This window comes from Fusarium proliferatum (assembly GCF_900067095.1).
Source record: "Fusarium proliferatum ET1 genome assembly, contig: FPRO_scaffold003, whole genome shotgun sequence".
Taxonomy (NCBI): domain Eukaryota; kingdom Fungi; phylum Ascomycota; class Sordariomycetes; order Hypocreales; family Nectriaceae; genus Fusarium; species Fusarium proliferatum.
The window spans coordinates 1341900-1364090 of NW_022194792.1; the positions used below are offsets into that span (position 1 = coordinate 1341900).

The 22191-nt window shown below is 48.1% G+C and overlaps 11 protein-coding genes across 11 annotated transcripts; 7 read left to right on the top strand and 4 right to left on the bottom strand.

Moving 5' to 3' along the window:
- Positions 1-362: 362 nt before the first annotated feature.
- Positions 363-1655, top strand: FPRO_06649 (uncharacterized protein; the record flags this gene model as incomplete). The annotated part of the gene is made up of 1 exon (XM_031228414.1): positions 363-1655. The coding sequence occupies one exon, from the start codon at positions 363-365 to the stop codon at positions 1653-1655; it is 1293 nt and encodes a 430-aa protein (XP_031078753.1).
- Positions 1656-2364: 709 nt separating this feature from the next.
- Positions 2365-3949, top strand: FPRO_06648 (uncharacterized protein; the record flags this gene model as incomplete). Its single annotated transcript, XM_031228415.1, has 9 exons — positions 2365-2535; positions 2617-2765; positions 2816-2857; positions 2907-2976; positions 3034-3061; positions 3114-3126; positions 3173-3262; positions 3319-3661; positions 3716-3949. 9 exons carry the CDS (start codon positions 2365-2367, stop codon positions 3947-3949), a joined length of 1140 nt encoding a protein of 379 aa, XP_031078754.1.
- A 535-nt stretch (positions 3950-4484) lies between these two features.
- Positions 4485-5324, top strand: FPRO_06647 (uncharacterized protein; the record flags this gene model as incomplete). Its single annotated transcript, XM_031228416.1, has 1 exon — positions 4485-5324. One exon carries the CDS (start codon positions 4485-4487, stop codon positions 5322-5324), a length of 840 nt encoding a protein of 279 aa, XP_031078755.1.
- A 96-nt stretch (positions 5325-5420) lies between these two features.
- FPRO_06646 (uncharacterized protein) lies at positions 5421-7039 on the bottom strand (the record flags this gene model as incomplete). Its single annotated transcript, XM_031228418.1, has 3 exons — positions 5421-6341; positions 6391-6630; positions 6695-7039. The coding sequence occupies 3 exons, from the start codon at positions 7037-7039 to the stop codon at positions 5421-5423; spliced, it is 1506 nt and encodes a 501-aa protein (XP_031078756.1).
- Positions 7040-7398: 359 nt separating this feature from the next.
- On the top strand, positions 7399-8304 carry FPRO_06645 (uncharacterized protein; the record flags this gene model as incomplete). The annotated part of the gene is made up of 1 exon (XM_031228419.1): positions 7399-8304. One exon carries the CDS (start codon positions 7399-7401, stop codon positions 8302-8304), a length of 906 nt encoding a protein of 301 aa, XP_031078757.1.
- Positions 8305-8969: 665 nt separating this feature from the next.
- FPRO_06644 (uncharacterized protein) lies at positions 8970-10452 on the top strand (the record flags this gene model as incomplete). Its single annotated transcript, XM_031228420.1, has 3 exons — positions 8970-9151; positions 9196-9432; positions 9780-10452. The coding sequence occupies 3 exons, from the start codon at positions 8970-8972 to the stop codon at positions 10450-10452; spliced, it is 1092 nt and encodes a 363-aa protein (XP_031078758.1).
- Positions 10453-11285: 833 nt separating this feature from the next.
- Positions 11286-13227, top strand: FPRO_06643 (related to cystathionine beta-lyases/cystathionine gamma-synthases; the record flags this gene model as incomplete). The annotated part of the gene is made up of 5 exons (XM_031228421.1): positions 11286-11369; positions 11425-11512; positions 11554-12169; positions 12243-12569; positions 12636-13227. 5 exons carry the CDS (start codon positions 11286-11288, stop codon positions 13225-13227), a joined length of 1707 nt encoding a protein of 568 aa, XP_031078759.1.
- A 169-nt stretch (positions 13228-13396) lies between these two features.
- On the bottom strand, positions 13397-14492 carry FPRO_06642 (uncharacterized protein; the record flags this gene model as incomplete). The annotated part of the gene is made up of 3 exons (XM_031228422.1): positions 13397-13744; positions 13817-14076; positions 14135-14492. The coding sequence occupies 3 exons, from the start codon at positions 14490-14492 to the stop codon at positions 13397-13399; spliced, it is 966 nt and encodes a 321-aa protein (XP_031078760.1).
- Positions 14493-15783: 1291 nt separating this feature from the next.
- Positions 15784-17364, top strand: FPRO_06641 (uncharacterized protein; the record flags this gene model as incomplete). Its single annotated transcript, XM_031228423.1, has 1 exon — positions 15784-17364. One exon carries the CDS (start codon positions 15784-15786, stop codon positions 17362-17364), a length of 1581 nt encoding a protein of 526 aa, XP_031078761.1.
- A 943-nt stretch (positions 17365-18307) lies between these two features.
- FPRO_06640 (uncharacterized protein) lies at positions 18308-20147 on the bottom strand (the record flags this gene model as incomplete). Its single annotated transcript, XM_031228424.1, has 3 exons — positions 18308-19416; positions 19467-19893; positions 19983-20147. 3 exons carry the CDS (start codon positions 20145-20147, stop codon positions 18308-18310), a joined length of 1701 nt encoding a protein of 566 aa, XP_031078762.1.
- A 407-nt stretch (positions 20148-20554) lies between these two features.
- Positions 20555-21628, bottom strand: FPRO_06639 (uncharacterized protein; the record flags this gene model as incomplete). Its single annotated transcript, XM_031228425.1, has 1 exon — positions 20555-21628. One exon carries the CDS (start codon positions 21626-21628, stop codon positions 20555-20557), a length of 1074 nt encoding a protein of 357 aa, XP_031078763.1.
- Positions 21629-22191: the final 563 nt, after the last annotated feature.

Below are 22191 nucleotides of genomic sequence, written 5' to 3' on the forward strand. Positions count from 1 at the left end.
TGTGAATGCTCTGGGTTCAACTTGAAGGTCTCAGGCCAATCTTTCCAGCCTTGCAAACAATGGAACGTTTTCAAAGGTGTTCTATGGAATTCGTGGCAGACCACTACTCTAGGGTACGTGTCTGACAAGCTGCATTGCCCCAGCTTCAGCCTTGATTAGCGGGGCTTCAGGTCCTTCAATTAATTAATCCAGAGCGACAATTCTTAGCTCCCCGTCTGAGTCATTGACCGCCTGAGCTTTGACTTGTTTTATTATCGTAAATGCTCTAAATTCTTGATAAATATCCTATTTCGCCCAATTTCTTTCATCCTACCTTATAATTTTTCGTTGCTTTAAGACCCCACCCACAACGCCCTTCAACAATGAATTCCCTACCTGATGAGATTGTCAGCATTATTATCACCAAGGCCACAGCTCACGAACTTGCCCAACTATCACGAGCTTGTAAAAGACTCAATAGGCTTGCTGAGCCCCTTTTATGGACCAACATCGAGTTCCATCACCATACATTCCACCAGGCTTGTGACTTGAGAAAGCCCTCGCCTATTGCATCTGCATCACACCGATTCTATCACTGGGACACTGAATACCCGGGACAATGCAAAGCAGAAAAATTCTTCGAGATGTTACAGGATCTGTTGCTTGAGGACATAGACCGACTGAAACAATTGTGTTCACGAGTTGAGTCTATCTGCACGGTTGTTCGGTCAAAGACAGACTTTTGGCGAATCTTATCATATTTCACCAACGTCAAGGCTCTTGAAATATATGACGACTCCTCTTATTTCGACCAGGATGCACATAGATCTTTCTGCCCATCTGCTACTGTCCTTACGAAGCTCTGTCATGTAAAGCTCGATGGCTCTATACCTCTGGCCGTCGCCAAATGGATATTGGAGTCCTGCTCCACCGTCGAGCGACTGGAGCTCGGACTACTTGACAAACCGATAGAATCAAGAGCAACTATGGAGGACGATTTTCCACGCTTTCCTGAAGATATCTACAGTCCACCCGAGGACCCCACGTATGGTAGACTCCGGGGATGGGCTGTCATACCTAGACCCTTATCCGGCTTCTTACCATTTCACAAAGATGCGACGTCATTGACACTGCCACGACTGCGACATTTACATCTCTGTCAGCCATCACAGAGCAACCTGTCGGCAAGAATGGTCAACTATTTCTGGTCAACAAGTGCCGAAGTCTCCGCCCACAAAGACTGGGAGAATATTTTACAAGCCTCGCGTGAAACGCTCGAGACACTTTCGGTAGAGCAACAAATTGGCATAGAGCATGGAGACGGTGCCGTCGATGATGCAGAGGGATTCTTCCGGAGTGACCAAGACGGTCTCGGTAGCAAGAGGTTGATGAATATGCTCGAGAGAGCGTTGACGGAGAGAAAGTTTTCTGCATTGAAGCGCGTTTATCTGAAGGGAATTGTTGTTGGATCGAAGGAACGTGGTGAGCCGATTGGAGATGTGCCTGGAGGTCGGTTTATGAGGTTTCTTGAGAAGAAGGGGATTGCATGCGAGGCGAGACTTGGGGAGGGGTACTGGTTTGATGGCGATGATGGTACAGGATCTCCTGCGGAATGGGATGCGCGTGATGATGACTGGGAGGAGGAACTCTTAGCAAGCGTTGGTAGTCAGCAATGAGTAAACGGTCTTTCATTGTAGCTAGAAATTGTATCTGCTGACGCCGCAGCGCACTGGTAGTCGTCTTGATGCAAGCAGGCGCATCATCGATGTATCAACCTGCCATTGACTCCTCTTCACTGCGATCGGCAAATCTTGCCCAGGCAGGCCAGGGTCATTTTTAGGGAGTTCATACCATACCCTATCGGGCTAGTGTTATGTTATCCATGTTGACTTAGTTATCGTAGCTCAGGTGAGCGTCGCGATGAGAAGCATCCCGAGGTCCTGTAAACAAGCTGAGATGAGAGTATCGGCATGGGGATCTTGAGCTTACGTTAGATTTAGCTGGGCGCGGTCATCATTAAAGTGACTTCAAATATGATATAATTTAATCATTTCTTTAGCACATTTTGTACCATTAAACGATGCATGCTCCCCCCACCTCGAACCCTGCACGAACTGACACGTCTCCCCATGCTGATCAACTAATTCTCGGCCAAGCATCTCATTCGTTCGTCTACCACCAAGTCTCATCGCTGTAATTCGCCGAACCCCCCCAAATATGGAGTAGAACAATTTATCTTATCATTATTTCCCCCGACCGAAAATTCCCAGATTGTTTTTTCGGTTTTTCTCTTTTTCCCACATAGACTTTGCGCTATATAAGCTCCCGAAAGCTAAAAGGACCCCAACGAACAAGGTCTTTGCGACAAATATACGAGGACTCAGAATGTCGACACCGCCAGCGGCTGCGACAAGCCCGAAGAGCGAGAAGAGTCCTGCCAAGAATACTGGCAAAAGTCCCTCAAAGAGCCCCTCAAAAAGCCCCCCTCAACATGCGCAGGTGAATGTTGCAGATACCGGTATTCTGGAACCTACGCATTGGCAGCAGCTTGCCGAGGTGAGATACGGCCGACAAATCAACAGGCTTACGGGTTTCATGTTGGTCGCTTATATGCATATTATGCTGACATGATTATAGGAGGAGAATGCCAACGTAGACGATGATGCTCATTCGCTGAGCGAAGAAAGTCTCGCGTCCTCAACAGATTCAGTGTCTTCTAGTATTTTCGAATATCGCAAGCTCCATGGGAGGACATATCATAGGGAAATTGGCAGTTCGCAGTACTGGTAAGGTACTTCGGTGTGTATTCTTCGTGATCCGAGGCTCACTCAAATAGGGCTGCAAACGATGAAAGACAAAGCGAACTACTCGACATCAAGTGAGTTGAGCCGCGATTTATATTCATTGTGACGACTGACTTCTACTAGCCACCACTGTCTGACCCTGGGTATTGGAGGAAAGACGCACCTCGCGCCCCTTGACACTGAGAAAATCACAGTGAGCGACGAATGGATAGTCTCTCAGACATGATTAAATGCTAACGTATTTAAAAAGAAAGCACTTGATATTGGAACCGGTACCGGTATGTAAAACCTACCTCGATTATGCTGTGTGCTAGCTAACATGCCATTTAGGTATCTGGGCTTTGTAGGTCCCCAGAATGCAATTCGAGACGCGCGCTGACCTTCGGCAGAGATTTTGCCGATGAGTATCCTAACGTTGAGGTTATCGGCACCGATGTATCGCCAATCCAGCCCTCCTGGGTGCCACCGAATCTGCAATTGTGAGTCGCCTGAACCAATTCCAGGCTCTTCATTGCTCCTATTGACATGTTTTCAGTGAGATCGAAGACTGTACCCAAGAGTGGACATTCGCGCCCGACTCAGCTGACTACATCCACATCCGCTGGCTCATCGGCAGTATTCCTGACTGGTACAAGTTCTTCCGTGAGGCCTACAAAACCTGCAAGCCAGGTGGTTGGGTCGAGAGTTTCGAACCTTCGGGTATTATCACCAGCGACGATGACACAGTGAAGGAGAGCTCTGCGCTGGGCCAGTGGGGTAAGCTGTTCATCGAGGGGGCCAAGAAGTTAGGTGTGAGCTTTTCTATATATGAAGAAGAACTGCAGCGGAAAGCCATGGAAGCTGCTGGCTTTGTTGATATCCAGCAATTCGAGTACAAGGTACGCAACCCATGTATGAAGTCGCGCACAATGACTGATAACATTCCACTACAGACTCCAATTGGCGGCTGGCCCAAAGATCCAGCGCTGAAAGAGCTCGGCCAGTTCGGCAAGCTTGCGTTCCTTGCTGATCCCGAAGGGTTTGTGCTTTTTGTAGCTAACACAATCGGTTGGACGGAGTCGGAAATTCATGTGTTCCTTGCGCATGCTCGGAGGGAGATTCACTCGGGCAAGCATCATCCTTACTATAAGCAGCGAGTTGTTTGGGGCCGTAAGCCTGAAGAGTAATCAGATATTCTGTTTTAAAGGCTCGGGTTTCTTACATAAGTGCATTTTCTGATGTTGAGAGTGGTCCTGTCAGCGGTGAAGATGGTATCGCGCTACTGCACTCAAGCAGTCTGATTTAGTTGTTGATATTTTCATTTAATACACGAATTCTGATTGAAGGCTTTCTCTAATTATTGAAACGCATCATAGGGTTGTGTTGCACATGAACTATTGATTCAATCATGGAGATCTCAAGCTTGGGCTGAGAGTGAGGCCCAGATCCACTATTTCAAGGGAGGCCACCAAGCTACATACGTTCGAGACGGAAAAATTACCAACATGCCCGACCCTACCAATGATTACAGTATCACAGCCAAGGAAATCTTACTTTCCTCGGGGTTTAATTTATCAGCTGGCTGATAAATTGATAACGGCATCGGGCCTTGTCTGTTGTATATCTAAAGCTATTGCAAGATGGGGCCGGCCGTGGTGAACCAAGCAAACCCCATTATTTGTAAGGTGCAATCATTTTACCACCGTTCAATGTATTATCAAAATGACGATTCCCGAGAATTTTAATAGCAAAGTCACCATCACTCACATTACAACAGCAACTGCGATTGTTGATATCGATGGTGTCAAGTTCATCACTGATCCCATCTTCGACGACGCTCCTCAGAGCCATGACCGGTCACAAGCAATTGGGCTAAAACCGGGAGAGTTCTTCCTCACCATGCAAGAAGGCCCCGCTATACCAATCAGGCAAATTCCTATCATTGACTGCGTCTTGCTCAGTCATGAAGATCACGTGGACAACCTGGATGAGACAGGCCGTCAACTCCTCATCGGCCGCAGAGTCATTACTACGCCCGACGGTGCAAAGAACCTATCTGACTATCCTGGCACATGCGCTATCGAGCCGTGGCAAACCTTGAAGTTCCGACTTGGAGGCGAAGAATGGAGCATTACTGGTGTGCCTTGCGTCCATGTCCCAGGCGGCCAAGTCACTGGCTTTCTCTTGCACAAAAAGTCCTTCGGTACGAGCCCAGATGGACGCCCAAATGTGGTTTACTTCACTGGCGACACTGTATTCATGGAGGATGAGTTCAGGAAGCTTCGTGAGAGATATCATGTCGTGGTTGCACTCACAAACCTTGGACAGGCAATGTTGCCAAGCCCCAAGAGTCCTACAGGATTCCTAAAGATCACGATGGGAGGGGAGGATGCCGTGAGAATGATGGAAGTTCTGGAGGCCGATATCCTTGTTCCCATGCATTTTGAGTCGTGGACGCACTTTACGCAGGATGGTAAGGCTTTGGAGGAGATCTTCACTTCCGGAGGTCTGGGGAATAAGGTCAAATGGTTGTCTTCAGGCAAAGAAGTCAATGTTGTCTAGTTCGTCGAAGATAGTCACCAGCCTCTGAGAGACAGTGAACAGAATGTGCAAGGAATGGCAAGCAAAGTTCAATAGAAAGCAAAGACTACTTGAATGTCATTTTCCTCGAGCCTCTCTCTCACCTTTCATGACTGAACAAATCCAAGACCCTCCGGATGATACAGCAACAATTCGGCCTCCGCTCGCTCGCCAGGTCCCGAGACCGAGTAGTTTCCCATTTGAAACATGATACGTACCCACCAAAGGATATCGAACAATTCCTTTTGAAGCACGCAGCACCAGATCATATTCACGAGGAATGATGAGCCTCTGTACCACGCAAAGTTCCGCTGAAATCTCACCAGGTGATGTGAGAGCTTGAAGAATGGATGTCCATTCGGGTGCCGTGACATCGTCTCCGAAAATGATGCCATTACCTTTGCCGCTGCGGATCAGCTTGAGGATGTAGCCGTGTCTCAAGTCGGGAGAATTGAGGCACACTTGCAGCAGACCTTTCAGCTCGCGAGAACCAGGAAGGAATGTTTCCACGATGCCGAGACGTAAGGCTTCAGCTTGAACTGCGGTGACTACTCCTCGCGCCACTAGCTTCGGGATCTCCTGTCTCACAATGCCCAGCATCCGCTTGTCATGTACGAGAAGTATAGTTCGCATGTCATTAAAACACCGCAGGCTGATTTGACGTAGCATTTCCGGCTTAAGAGCCATGAGTTCCCGCTGATGTAACTCCAGCCCAACTTGATGTATCTCTTCGTAGATTTCACCATTTGTAGATACAAATCTCCAGGTGTTGGGGACTTGCCCATCGCGATCGTGTATGACACAGCACAGCCGAAACCCGCTTTTGTTGCGTGCATCCGGGAATAGTCTGAGATCTGCGGGGGTAATGAGCCGTGGCTTTACGCCGAAACGATGTTGGACAGCATCGATAAACATGTGGATATCAATGCCTTTTTCGGCACCTTTGAGAAGATGGAGTGGACATCCGGGATCAAACAAGCTGAATAACCCCTCCAGTATCTACTCGTGTCAAAACAAATAAACGAAAGGTGCATGGGTATTGTCTTACAGTGTCCGGGTCAGTCGCGGAGATGAGCTCCGTCTCCGCGCTCTCTATGCTCTCGTTGGTTGCCGCCTGGCCATAAGCCTCATGCATGAACCCGTTAAACGAGAAACGCGCATTGATTTCCGTAATGCAGTAGTTTTCTTCGCGCTCGCTGTTGTCCTCCACGAGAAAGTCTGGGCGCCATGATCCCCGACACTGCGAGAACTGCGGCAGGTTCCCGATGATGATTTGGCCCTCGATCCACTGTATGTCATGTCAGCTGCCACCTCATTTCTCTTTCTGTCTCAAAGACGATGGATTGACGTACTTGCAGAAGCTCCTCCTCTTTAGCCTCTAGCGGCATACGCTCGGGAAACTTTGCGTCTCTGTCACTCCACCAGCGTTGCACAACATCCGTGATGGCCGCTGTCAAAGCTTCATGGAGATTTTTCAGCTGCTGTTGGTGATGTCGGCCCACTAGGACAGGCCGCGGACATCCTGCCGTGTAAGAACCCTTGTGCCAGAGATTTGCAGGGCAAAGCTTCAGCAGCTTTTCCTGGAACCGAGCTTCTTCACTAGAGAAGGGTGCGACGTCGAAGCTCTGTTGCGATATGGACCGAACTTCTCCATGACCTTTCCCGATGGGGATCTGTGTAAGTTGCTCAGTTTGCATAGTATACGAGTGAATTTACCGATATGAGTCTAAGTCATCAGATGCTGGATGACATCGCCTAAGACTATTTATGCTTATGGAGGGGTCATCATGTAAACGGAGTTAGTTTCTATCTTCGTCCTGTCACGTCCAAGATCATGGCAACCATTGATGTAGCTATTTTTGAGACAATAAAGCCACAGGGAGGACTGCATTGGTGTCAAAATGGGGATGGCCGTAGAATAGTCAGCTCCAGCCAGAGTTACGAGAGGTCATTCCGGTACGTACTTCGACGAACGTCGATAATAGACTGAATTTCCTCGAACGGCTCTGTTATCTCCAGATCTTGTTCCATCACACATCCTGCTATGTCTTCCGCCATGACGCATAGACTTTCGCGTCTTACAAGATTCGGCATCCTTGTGCCGACATATCCTTGCCATTTCATTCGTTCCCATGGCACACTAAAGCGCAGTCCTCGGGTTCTTGATGCACCACATATCTCCTGTGCGCGTGATCCTGGACATGTTTACGAAGTTGCAGCAGAGCTTCAGTCTTCCGGTCTACTCAAGATCTGTCTGGGCTTTCCCGATGAATCTTCTGACTACCTTCGGGATCTTATCTTGAGTATGCACAAGCATCATGGTCATCACTTGCCGATTACTCATAGTGCGACAAGAGGCTGGTTCTGGGATGTGCGGCCGAAACCAGCCGCCGCTACAGGAGTTCATCAGGCTCGCTCTGAAACTATGAGTGAATTCTCATGGCACACCGACTGTAGCTACGAGGATCCACTGCCGCGATACTTCGCGCTCCAGGTTCTACAACATGATCGGTATGGAGGTGGCACCCTCTCTGCGATGAACGTAGCCAGCCTCATTGGGTTTCTATCACCGGAAACACGAAAAGCCTTGATGGCGCCCGAGTTTCGAATGCAAATCCCACCGGAGTTCATAAAAGACCCTGAGAAATCATTTATTACTGGCAGCATTCTCGTCCCGGATCCACACTCAATAATTATTCGCTACAGGCACGATATTATTGAGCCACTAACTACTCGGGCTGCAAAGGCACTTGAAGAGCTGAGCGCAGTATTGGTGCGGCGCGAAGCACAGGCGTCTTCAACAATGCATCTGAAGCCCTCTGAACTGCCAAAGGGGTCGATTATCTTGATGGACAACCGCCGATGGATGCATGCTCGGAATGAAATCAGGGATCCAGAGCGCCACCTTCGGAGGGTGAGATGGGATGCACGAACATTCAGTATCTCCAATCGGGATACTTAGAGCGGGGAAGGGCAAGACGAACCAATAGTTCAAACAGGACTGAAACAAATAGTTTTTCACAGACAACAGGTTCTCGGCTATGGATTGCTGCATGTCTATTTGTAGAAAATGCCTCCGCATCATGTAAGTCATCCGAAGGATCTCTATCCGCTATGAACAATTTGATACGGAGCCAATTATGAGTACCAATCGATCCGCGAGATTTGCATCAGACAAGTTCGCCTTTGGGACGAATAGCTAAAAATAGCTTGTTGAAGTACTAATAACCTTTTACGTATTGAGCCTCTTTCAGCCTCTTGGGAAATTCGATCATTTCCCTGCATGAATTACTGCTTTTGCGTCAATTTTCTAGGTTACAGTAACACAAGATGCAGTAATTTAGTGGTTTTCGTGGTCCATGTCTGGGTAAACTACTAAAGATATTCGGACCCAGCCTTGTCTCGGGCAGGGCCTCTTCCGAGACATTTGACAGCTCAAGCCACGGCAACGATACACGGGCCACTGAGGCAACTTTAGCCGATGGTACTAAACTTCTTGTTGACAGTATGCAAGGTGAAAAGAGGCTCGAATGTTTCTCATGGTTAAGCAATCTTATAATTCGGCCGGGAACCGACTACGGATACTACCTTGACACAAACAGTTTGTGCTCGCTGCTGAAGTTCAGGATGTCCCCCAGCCCGACATATTCATTGGCAGACGTCCTTGCTGTTGCACAAATACACCCATTCTACTGCTCTACTCAGTACCCACCAGACGATAAGACCATTCAGGATGCAAGAGAGAAAGCAGCATCGAAGTACGAGCGGCCTGACTTGAAGTCATGGCCGTTGCTTCGGAAAGCCGATTTGTAAGTTTTTCACACATTCCATAGGCAGTATCTGATGGCATCAGATATACCGTAATTGAACGGCTTATCAATGACACCGACGCGAGGAACACGTATCGCCACAATGTCTACACCAGCGTTACGGGCGGAGGTGGAGGTGTATCAAAACCTTTGTTCTTTGCGACAGATGCGCTTGAGAATCGTCGTCATAGGGCCCTCTTTGGCGATTTTCTCAAGAAGACCGGCATCATTGAACGTGGGGACTGGGTCCTGTCGACTCATCATGGCGGCAGCTTATACAGGTTTGCAAAAGCGTTGCCATCAACGAAGCATCACCGCTAACGTCCTCCTAGATCGCTTGATCTAACACTGGAGATTTTGGAAAATGCCGGGCTTCTGTGCTCGCCGCTGGGCACCAATGTACACCTGCTACTGTGGTACAGATCTTGCAAGACTTCAGCGTCAATGTCCTCGCTGGCGACAGCAGTCAGATCATATCAATTGTTCACCATATATCGACCATTCCAGATATAAAAGATAAGATCAAGATCAGAAAAGTGATCTACACGTCAGAAGGGCTTTCTTTGATACAGAGAGTCCAAATCTATAAGGTGCTTGCCCCGGTCGCCATATACTCCATACTTGGTAGTGCAGAAGCTGGGCCTTATGGAGCTAGCAGTCCCTTTCTCGTTGATTTTGACCCCTGCTCTAACCATAATGATTTCGTTATCGATACGCGGATGACAATCATTGAGGTTCTCCCTCTATCTTCCGCGGAGAGTGAGAGCGACGAGATCCCTAAAGTACTCTCGGACGGAGAAACAGGTGTCATCGCACAAACGGCGCTGACACGTCTGCGCCACCCTGTGATACGTTACATCACTGGCGACATCGGTTCCCTTCATCCTTTGCCACAAAAATCTGTTGGTCGGCTTGCCAAACATGATGTGCCTCATTGCCGCATTCTTCGCCTGCAGGGCCGCGACCACCGCTTCAGTTTCATGTGGGATGGGTGCGACTTTCAGTTCGACAAGCTCAATACAATCTTATCTGACCCTCAGTCGGGAGTTCTCCTGTGGCAGGTGATACTAGACAAGATGCAACCGTCTCAAGAAATTTCGTTGGAGATTCGTCTGCTGAGCGGCCAGAGCTCGGGGGATACAGCGCACTTTCAGACCCTTTTGGATCGGCTGAAGGCCTGTCTTGATGTCAATGATTCGAATGAGCACAAATTCAAGGTCACATTTGTCAATGACGCTCTGGGGTTTGAGCTGAGTGGGACTGGGCGAAAGGTTATTCGGTTTGTTGATCGCTCACTGTAGCACTGAGTGGTAGCGCAAATTATTGTCAAAGGTCTACATAGTAATAACGAGGGATTACCCACCATAATCAGCGGCGGACTGTGAGTTTTCACTTTCTTCCTCTATGATGGCCATGAATCATGAAAAGGAGCAGTGTGCCTGTTCTCAAATCCTGTGATAGGACCGAGAGGCAAGAGAAATTCAAGAACTGTTTCGCCGGTGGCATAAAGGCTTGGACAAATTCAGTCTCATCATAGTAAGCGTCTGCATCAGTTTATTTTAGTGCACTAGCCTAATATCAGAAGTTCTTTTCTCCTTGGAAGTGGTTCTGTTAATAGTCACACAGGTAACACGGGCGGGCATTCCCAAGTAGAATTCATGAAGAAACCTTTTTTCCCCTTCTTCTTCTTCTTCTTCTTTTTTCCCCTTCTCTTTTTTTTCTTTTCTTTCAAGACCCTGCAGTAATTACTGAGGCTGGTGTTACGAGTTTACGTACGTATGGTATTACATCCATCGATGGAGGAGCCTCGTAACCTCTTACTTCAGTCACCTTCCCCTTACATGTCAGACGTTGGACTTTCCCTTTGAAAATTGTTCCTTGTGATTACCTTGAAATGGTTTTATCTGGAGCCTCTCAGAAAGAGCAACTTCCCCCAAACCTTGCGTCGCTCCTACCTGAATTCCTCTCATCACCTCAAGGCACTTGAATTCAGACTTGATCTCCTCCTCAGGCCCAGGATCCTAAACTTTGCAAAGATTTAGGCTTTTCATCATAAGCTTAGGCCACGTATCCTAAGCCCCGCAAAGACTTAGGCTTGTTATCATAAGTTTAGGGCACTATTTATCAACTTACGATGAGTCCGACCGGGGTCTACCCCGATTCCCTCCGAGCACTCCCTTTGCATCAACCGCACATCTATCCACCTGGAGCACCTCACGTAAGTGCCCTGGACTCCAATTCAGCATCAGCGCTGACATTTTCCAGGCAGTTAGCTCTTCGCTCCCAACCTGGCAGGACGTCAGAGATATTGCGCTCGCAGACAGGACGATGTTGGGACTCAATTGACTACAGCTACCCAAGGTGAGACCCCCCTAACGAATCTTGTTCACATCTGACGCTAGGTATCAAAAGGCTCTTCATCTGCCTCCCTGTCCGATCGCTCGCCAAACTTGTCATAGAACGGTTAACATCCGTGGACCTTCCGGACTGCTATACCTTTCCATCTTCTGATGACGTAGACGACTACGTCGCACAATTACGGCACAAGAACATGGCCGCCGAACACGTCCGTTTTCGCTCTCCAGCACCACAGCCAGTGGACTCAGAGAATACAACTATGTACCTTGCGTTCTCGGCGTTATTAGTTGACCCCAAGTCCAGAGCACACGTAATGGATATCTGGGTAAACGAAGGCACTGGCATTACCACACGACACGCCGAATACTGCTTGAATCATTTTGACGAACTCAGTTCAACCTCCCCTCTGCCTCAGTTCAACACACCGGCTGCAAGGGTGCCTTCCCATGACCCATACTCTGCAGAGTGGATTTACCGTGGCGCATCGGATCTTGCAGGCCTGCAACATTATATCGCTCGCTTGGCGACCTCTGAGGGACCAGTGGAAAAGGCTGTAATGCCCGAAGACGTCTTCATCTTTCCCAACGGGATGAACGCAATTTACAACGCTTCTGAAGCACTCGCGATTAACAATCCAGATACATGCGTTGTCACCTTCGGGTGAGCTACGCTGTCTCTGTCACGAAACTTGATTCCAGTTGACCGTTCTTATTCTAGATGGATCTACCCTGAGACAATCACCAATCTTCGTCGGGGACAATGGGCAGAGGTCATACCCTTCAGACTGGGCCGTGAGAGAGGACTTGGATCAGCTTGAGCAAATGTTGTACCGCAATGAGAAGCAGATTTATGCTGTCTTCTGTGAGCTACCGAGTAACATCAAGTTGACTTCGCCCAACCTCAAAAGAATCCGAGATTTAGCAAGAGAATATGATCTCGTCGTCGTTTGCGACGAAACAGTTGGCAACTTTGTCAACGTCGACATCTTGCCATATGTCGATATCATAACGACGAGTTTGACCAAAATGTTCAGTGGAGCAGCAAACGTGACAGGAGGAAGGTATGTGATGCCATACAAAACGTTTAGGCTTGATGGCATTGACTGCTGACACATACCCTGATATAGCGTCATTATCAATCCAAATTCTCGTCACTATGGGAAGCTACTCGAGTCCATCAAAAGTCGATATGAAACGGTGTTTTGTTTCCCCAAAGACATTTCCGTCCTCAGACAAAACTCAGAGAACCTAGTGGAAAGGGTGCAGAGAGCCAACAGAAATACTATGAAGCTGCTCATGAATATTCTCACCACTCACCATTCAATTGCTCGCGTCAACTATCCATATTACGACCCAGACTTCGACAACTACGACGGGGTCCGCCGACTCAATGGAGGATATGGCAATGTCTTCAGTTTGGTATTTCGCAACCGGGGAACTGCTGAGCACTTTTACGACCATTTGGATGTTTGCAAAGGTCCGAGCTTCGGCACCAACTTCACAATCGCGATTCCTTTTGTCCAGCTGTCAGCATACAATGAGCAGGAAAAACTCGAAAAGTACGGTCTTCCGAAACATACCATCCGGATCAGTGTCGGGCTTGAGGATTACAAACTGATCCGTGCTAAGTTGAAGGAGGCATTGAAAGAAGTTGAAAAGTTCGAGGTGAGTCCTGGGTCTGCGTACTATGCCATTAGGGATCAGGCCATAGAAGAGTAGAAGTATGCGTTCTTGAGTTACCGAAAGGGCTACTAGTAGGCAGGTATTTTCAACTTAGAAGCATATTATTGCCGCGTCAGAATGGTTCTTTGTGTTCTTTAGAACGGTCTAATAATTGATCAGTATCGATGCTATCTACACCCCCAACTACCTCCCAGACGTTGCGACTTCATGACCATAGTATCAATCGAGGACGGCCTCCAGTCTTGTGCTCAGGTAGAAGTCCAATGAAGCTGCTGAGACATAGTCGTGGTCTGTACGGCAGACCGAGTTCAGGGCAAGGCTCTGGCTCAACTTTCTCAACCTGATGCATGTTCCTTGAGTTGAAGAACCATAGATCACCAACCTCCGGCTTGACTACGACATTCTGCCGGCCATGAATGATCTCATCACGATAGCCATAAGTGTCAGGGTCTCTAAAGTTGAGGCACTCCTCGCTCCACTCAACGTCATGAACCCAAGTCCTGCCACCCTTTACAGGCGCCATGTACAAGTTGAACACAGCCTGATGAGTGACCTGAGAATGAGGTTAGTTATAAGGATATTCCTCGGGATATCAACGGGGCGTGTGGAGGACAAAGAGGCTTACCTGATTGATGATCCAGTCCTCAGTAGCGGCATCATACGGTGTCCAGTCGCAGTGAAGACAAGTAGAATCGTTCAGGGCACGGAAGTTACCTGAGAAGTATGTCTTGCCCGGCCCTTCTGATGCACGAACGATCTCATATTCGGGTAGCAGTGCCCGAAGAGTTCCGATGACTTTCTCCCAGGCATTGACTCCTGTCTGATCTGCAACCTCTTGATGAAGCCCACTCAGAGACTGTGCGACCTTGAAGTACTCTTCCTTTTCTATCGAAGAATTCTGTTAGATCATCTTTTATACTAGAAAGAATTTGATCACACAAACCATTCTTGCGATTCTCAAAGTCAGCGGCAGCTTGCGCCTGGTACTCAAACTGCGCACACCCAACCCTCTGCAAAAGGGGTCCAGTGTAATACCTATATGGCGCAATTCTATGGCTCAACGCCTTCTCATGAGCAAAGCACTCCTCACGACGAAGGAAGCCAGCCTGCTTGATGACAGGTGTCCGGTTGAACAGGACATCGAGGAAGTTCTCTCCCGAAAGCGGCACAGGTGCTGTTCGTTTCCACTTGGATTGGTATGGGGGTGCTGCCCTGCCCAGAGTTGGGAGGGCGGGGGAGAAGACCTTTCCTGCGAGAGGGGCTCGGGAGAGGGTCCTTGCTGTGGCGGCGTATTGGGACATGATGGGTATGCAATGATGTATGATATGATGGCAGTGGGCTTACTACTGACTGGATGTTGGTTGAGTGTTCTGCTGCGAGCTCTTATAGTATCAGAGGCCTCAAACCCCCTGATAAGGGGGGTTTACCGTGAATAAGTATAAAGGTATTAACTTTTACCTCTTTAAAAGGATATGGATTCAGTAGATTTAATTTTAACACTTAATAATATTTATAAGTTAAGGATTTATATAGCTTTATTTAGAGATTTTATATATAACACTTATACTAAATATATTATTAAGATTTAGAAATATAAGTAAAAACTATAATAAGTTATTTTTCTTTGAAAGAGTAATTTTATAATAAATTTATAATATAAATAAATAATTATATAAGTAATAATAAGTAAATAAGTATTTAAGTATTAATTTATAACTAATAGAATAATAAAAGTTATTTAAATAAGGTATTAATACTTACCCCTCTAATAGAGAATGAGTAATATATTCTATAATGCTATTTTGAAGTTGTATCCTTATTAACCAGGCATCGTAGCCTAAGGTGTGTATATAACCTTATCCTCTCATCCCTCTCTCAAACAACATTCCCGGCTTACAAGCGGGACGGCCCATATCTGATACAACCCGCTCCACAGTTTCTTGGGTTGCATCTGTCTTATGTGCATACACGACTGTGCATTTCTGGGTTACCGGCAAGACGGCACTCAAGGGGGATTGGAAGGTTTTGATTAACGCAAGCATGATCTGATGGTCGCTTAGCAATATCCACACATATGATCTGATGTTGTCAACGTGCGCTTATAATCTTGCATGACGGCACACTGTATGTTGCAGATTCTTACATGCGAGATTACGGCACAAAGAACTGGGATTTGTTCCTGCGTGAAGAGGGCCAATCGCCATTCGTCTTGCGCGAGGCAGAAGGATCACTGTTTTGATAGAGTTGGAAGGATTGTGATGGGATTCAGAGAATACTCGGCTTGCGTAAAGATGGTATGATCACGGCTGATAGACGCGGCAAGAGGTGAGATGCCTAGACGTGAAGTGGGCGGGCGTCAGCGCTTCCCTGGCAGCTGCGTGCATCAGAAGATAATGGTCGTGCAGGAGACTTGGGAAAGGTACTTTCACTGTTTGTACCTTTTCCAGTCAGCATTTCTGAGAATCAGGCGGTATCAACTACCAGTTGTGAATAAGGCATTACATATGTGAAGCTTTACCGGAGAGCCTGGATCACAATGACTTTCACAAAACTGCGCTTCCAAGTCCCAGACTAGGAGCAAAACAAGACAACATGTCAAACTCTACAGGCTTTATCGCCGATTTACCTGGCCTTTTCACAGATATACCAGGCTTTGTTGCTGATATCCCCTCTCGGTTTGACTTCACCTCTATACCCGTTATCTTATCTTCCACTGTTGCTGTCCTTGCGTTCACATCCTTCATCAAATATGTCGCTGAGAGACAGCAAGAAAAGTCAATGGGCTTCGGCCATGTCCCAACTCTCTGGCAATGGGATCCATTCTATGGTGTTGACGCCTTCATTGCTATGCTACTAGCTCTGAAGAATAATCGCTACGTACCATGGCTGGACAGCTTACACGCCAAGATGCCCAAGACCTTTGCTCTCACTTTCCTTGGTGGCCGTCAGATTTGGACTATTGAACCAGAGAACCTCAAGACTGTGGCCAACAATCTTGCAGATTTTCAGGTTGGTCCAATTCGCTACAACAGCAAAGCTGGGCAACCTTTCGCTGAGAAGGGTATTGTAGGCGCTGATGGCAAGGACTGGGAATTCGCCCGCGCGCTTGTCAAGCCATTCTTCATGAGAGAGTGGTATGCCAATACTGAGCGAATGGAGCCTTTTGCTGAGAGATTCTTTGCGGGTATTCCTGCTGATGGCGAGACTTTTGATATGTTTCCCCATCTGCGAACCTGGTCATTGAATCTGAATCTCCAGTTCCTCTTTGGCGATTACTCAGATATTGTCACCGAAGAGGAGACCAATAAGACTACTGATGCGTTCATCACTGGTTTGGCATATGCACGAATTCGCCTTCTCTTGCACCGCGTTCTCTGGCTCTTCCCGTGGAAGACATGGTACAAGGTTGTTGGTACAATTCACAGTTATGTCAATAAGCATATCGCCAAGGCCCGTGCTGAACTCAAAGAGCGCGAGGAGCGCATCAGCAAGGGTCTTCCTGTTGGGCCGGAGAGACGAGATGTCTGCTGGCACATGGTTCGGGAGTTGCCGAATGACGATGAAGTCAGATCTCATCTGTGCTTGCTCTTTGTTCCCAACAATGAGACTACTCTGATCTTCCTGTCCAATGTGATGTGGAATCTGGCAAGGCAGCCTGAGATTTGGGAGCGACTGCGTGAAGAAGTGAAAGGCAAGGAATTGAACTTCAACAGTCTTCGCAGCATGAAGCTCCTTCAGAACGTTCTCACTGAAGCTCATCGCATCACCCCTGTCGGTCTCTTCATCGCCCGCGCCGCAGTTCGCGACACGACCCTCCCGCGAGGCGGCGGTCCCAAAGGCGACCAGCCCGTGCGCGTTCGCAAGGGTAACATTGTGCAGATCAACAAGGCAGTCATGTACAAAGACCCAGACTACTGGGGCGATGACGCCTTGGAGTTCAACCCGGACCGCTTCGATAAGATGCGCCCGGGGCTGAGTCTTACACCGTACAACACCGGGCCAAGACGATGTCCTGGTGAGATGATGACGATGAATGAGTGTGGGTATATGGTTGCTCGTATGGCGCAGACTTACAAGAGGTTGGAGTGTAGAGACCCCACGCCGTTTGTGGGTGTTTTCCGTATTGGGCAGTTGAATAAGAACGGGTGTCAAGTTGCTGTATACAGAGAGTAGTTGTAAATAGATGTGGGGATGAAGTAGCTTCCAAAGAAATAGAGTTGACTGTCTGGGAACTTTTTTATCGAGACACTACCCTGAAATTGACTGCGTTGTCGAATCTGCTTCCATTTTTGGCTAATACTATGGTTCTTGGCTTATCACATTTTGTCTGAGGTGCATATGCAAGCTGTTACTTTACGAACGGATAGATAAAAAGAATTGGAAGCTCTACCCTATATGACAAAGGAATTGACTAATCTTACAACAGCCTGCTGTAAATCTATTCGATCTTGGAATAGGTTGTTGGGCCTGTTGGTTTGATGCCAGTAACTTTCATGCTCCATGGGGCTTATCAGCCAAGAACTTGGCCTGCTGACGTGCATAATAATACCAAATACATTGGCATGTCAGACTGGAAGTTGTGAACTGTTGCTTATCCCTTCCGAAGGTTATCGGGTAGTAAAAAGTAATATCCAAGCGATTACACCTCGGCGTTCCATCACCGACGTTACAATCGCCAAGCAGCCCAGGACCTTGTGATTACTTACATCTTACAAAACTGCATGGGATTTACGAAATACCATACAGGTTGCGCCATGTGGATCTTTCCCTGTCAAACTGTCCGACAGGCACTCTAGAAGCAAGGTCGCGGCAGATAATGTGTAGGGGAACGGTGGAAGGATTCAGCCGACGCATTCGATTTCGTAATTGACAGGGATACAACGGGGAGTCGGAAAAACTTGGCGTGCGGGCACTACTCGGGAGCGCTACGAGTAGCCCTTTGCGAGTCATGCAGCTTATGTTTAGAACGTGTTTAGCGTGGACTCTACTCAAGTCTCCGGGCAGAAAAGCACTCAATACTGGGTAAATAGCGTATGACGCTCCAATTATATTCTAGAGTTGGAAACTAGAGTTCCTTTCTAATGCAAGATTCAATGCCGCTACTCCGTATCTGATCTTATGCTCTACTGGTGCTATTTGTGTTCGCATTCTCGGCAACCGGTTCCCCTGTTGTCTCCTTGGTTTCTGTGCTCTCAGTCCCTGTTGCTTCTTCTTTGGGCTTGTTCTGTTTGATGCTCCTCCACTCCATGCAAACAGCTCCCAGATAGCCTATACAGGAGAGAATGAGTCCACAAAGGAAAGCTTGCCGTAAAGAAGCATTATAAGCTACCAGAACAAGCCGTTTCGTGGTTTCGCTCAGACCATCCAGAATTCTTGTAGCTCCCTCTTGTTGAAGATTGAATACATCAACGCCGGGAATAACACTGATCCTTTTCACCAGTTCATTGGTGAAGAGGTTCTGCCCAACACTGACAAAGATGGCACCCCCAAGGAGTTGACAGAAGATCAGGACTGAAGTGCCCGTTGGGACGTCTTCCAAGGGCAGTACAGTCTGTGATGCAATCAGAGGGATTTGAAGTGTGATGCCTAAACCGAAGCCGTATGGTATCTGGTAGCCGATCCACTCGCCACTGCTCGTATGCACTTTGAGTAGAGTAAGAAGACCTGTACCGACACACATGATGGCATTGCCAACAAGCATGAAGGGCATGTATTGTCCGATAGTCTGTACCCCGCCAGCACTGACGAATGACGCGATGACTTGAGCGATGACAGTGGGCAGAAGGCGGATACCTGATTGAACAGCGCTGACGCCCTTGATAGCTTGGAACCAGATGGGAAGGTAGTATAGCGTTGTCATCATGGTAGCTCCAGTACAGAACATCGAGAAGGATGAGGCTGCGATACTGCGCTGAGTGAAAATATGCGGCGGGACAGTTGCATGGTTTGGAAACAGGATCTGGATCACGACAAAGGCAATAAGACAGACGCCAGTAACAACAAAGAGCGCAATGATGCGACCGTTGGACCAAGGGTACTTTGTGCCACCCCATCGAAGAGCAGTGAGGAGGCTAATGATACCGCCGAGAAGCATAACGCATCCTGGGCCATCGAGACGAAGGAGTTTTTCTTTGAGGGGAAGACGAGCAGTCGCGCGATCGGGCACTTGAAGCAAAAATGCGAGGAGGGCAGCAGCAACAGCTCCGATGGGTAAGTTGATATAGACTCATTATTCCATTAGCGACCATCCATTTCTTGAAGGCAGTTGAACTTACAGCACCATCTCCACGTCGCGCTGGAGTCAGTAAAGGCACCTCCAAGCAGAGGGCCTAACACGCTGGTGACGCCAAAGATCGCCGCGACAACAGCCTGGTAAGGCGTTCTCTTCTCCAGTGGGATGCAGTACACCGTGACGATGACAGCGCCAGCATAGATCCCAGCACTCCCAACGCCAGCAATTGCGCGACCGACAATGAGCGCTGTAGAAGATGGCGCCGCGCCGCAGACAGCCGAGCCAACTTCAAAGATCAAGATGCTGACGAGAAAAATGATCTTGACGCTGAAGAATGTGTATAGTCGGCCGAACATGAGCTGAAATGCGCATGTTGTCATGAAGTATGCGGATGCATACCAGCCGACATCGGCGACGGCGCGAAACTCGTCTGTGATTTTTGGGATGGCGGTCGAGACGATTAGTCGGTCCTGTAGACAATTGATCTATTAGCAAATCTGATTGAAGTGCTGTGATTTTTGCGAGCAATTAAGATAACCTGGGGAAGGGCATCGCATACCAGGGCAACTAAAAACATGCTCAGATAAGCAGAGGTCATGATAAGGGCGAGCTTCATGCCATGAGGGTAGTCAATGGCAGCCTCTTCCTCCGCAGTAGCTCTCGCATCATGAACAACATGATGTTCATCCTCGTTTGGAGGCTTGTTTCGTTTCAGAAACTTCATTGTCAAGCGCTGTATGTGACACAGTCGAGGTGAGCACGGTGGCTGCGCGACGACAAAAGATCAATGGTCGATCTGTAAAGTCCGCGGGACTAAGAAACATGGAAATTGTTTCCGAAAAGGAAAAAGAACTCAATACGCGAAATCTGACACGGAACCAAGAAGACACCGATTGTCCTGACGTAAATTGGGTATCGACCAACCAACATCTGTGGAGCAGGGATCATGAAAGTGGTCTGATCAGTTGCAGGGTAGAGCATTCCTTCAAGAAGTAAAAAGCAACATGAGATGTGACACTGTATCATGATATGACATGGCGTATACAAAGGCAGAATTGCGAAATGATGTTCAATAATAATACTTTCACTATCTCGCTAACTACCGTGTCCAAGTGCCTCAATCACCGCTGTCTAGAGCAAGTAAACCAGCTTATGGCCCCTAACAGTCCCCGCCTTGATCTCCTCTAAGCCCTGTAGGGCGCCCTCCAATCCACCCTCCCTCACCTGGACAGGATGCGGAACGATCTTACCATCGCGGAGCAATCCCTCCAGCATCCGCGCAAGATCGACACCAAACTTTCTCAGCTCGGGATTGCCAGGCCGCCCGTGAGGCGGCGGCATGTCAATGTCCAACCCTGCCATCTCAAGCCCATACGTAAATCCCGACTTAACCGTCTTCCTCGTTCGCGTGATGGCTTCGTGGGGGACATGCACCGTCTCGTAGTGCCCACCCATTCGGCCGATTGCTCGGAAGCAGAAGCGCGCAGAGTCAACCGAGCCAATGCAGTCAAACGCGTACTTGAGCCCGTTCTTGGTGAGCTTCTTGATTGCGTCGACGGAAGCGTCGGGATCGCGATAGTCAAAGCACTCAACGGCTTGGGACTTCTTGGCGAGCTCGTTGCTGTTGGGGGAGCATACAGCAATTGGCAGGAGACCCGCCAGTCGCGTCAACTGGCAGAAGATGGTGCCTGTTGCTGTCCCACCCCCGTAAACGAGCACGTAGTGGGGTGTCGGCGAGGGCTGCAGGGGTGTCCCGGGGAGCTCGAGCCGCCTCATGGCTAGGCCTGCAGCCATGAAGACAGTGCCGAGCGACGCCATGTCAGCAAGGGAGTACCCGGGTGGCTTGCGAAGGATGAAATCCTCCTGAGCCAGAGTGTACTGGGAATACGCTCCCACGTCCGGCATCGACCGGTTCATGCCAAGCACCATGATTCCAACCTCATCGCCTATTTTGAGAGGACTGTCTGAGGCATCGGGGCCGAGGGCGATGACTTTACCGGAGCAGTCAAAGCCACCAATTGCTCCATGAACTGTATATCCGCTTGTAAGCTTAGTGTCGATGGGGTTGAGGCCCACCGCCACGTTCTTGACCAGTACCCATCCCTTGCCAGGGGTAGGAACCGGTGCGGCGTCTGTCAGTTCGAGGGTATCACGCTCAGTGCCGATAAGAGCACGCTGCGTCTTGGGGATGGTGATTGGCTCCATAGTTTTGTCGTTGCCTGCTTGGGCCCTGTCATCAAAGAGTCGAAATAGACGCTCTATTTAACTTGCTTTGATGTCAACATCCTGGTAACTCGTATGCAGGTTGGTGTTTATGTCACACCACTTAAGGAAGAAACCAGGTTTGACTAAAGAAGGAATCTAGATTGATAGCTTGGCTACGCTTGGCAGATGACTGTTGCATCCGAAGGAGCTGAATGCTGGAGTTGAGATGGAGAACTTGTGCGTGAATGGCGAGTGGGCGAGTGGTATGATGCATGGCGGGTAGCTATGGATAAACCTTGCTATCATATGTGGGACGGCTTGCTTCTGGGTGTGAGATTATATACTATACTCAAGAGGCTTATAAAGGGTTATAATAAAAGAGTATTAATTATTAATTATGCTATTAGTGCCTTTATCTAAAGATATTTCTATTTTAATACTTTTATAGTTAAGTATATAAAAAGAATATTTTATTTACGTTAAAAACTTATATATCTTTCTTATTACCTATAATAGTCAATATTATACAATATCTATAAAGCCCTATTTAACTTTATAGTATA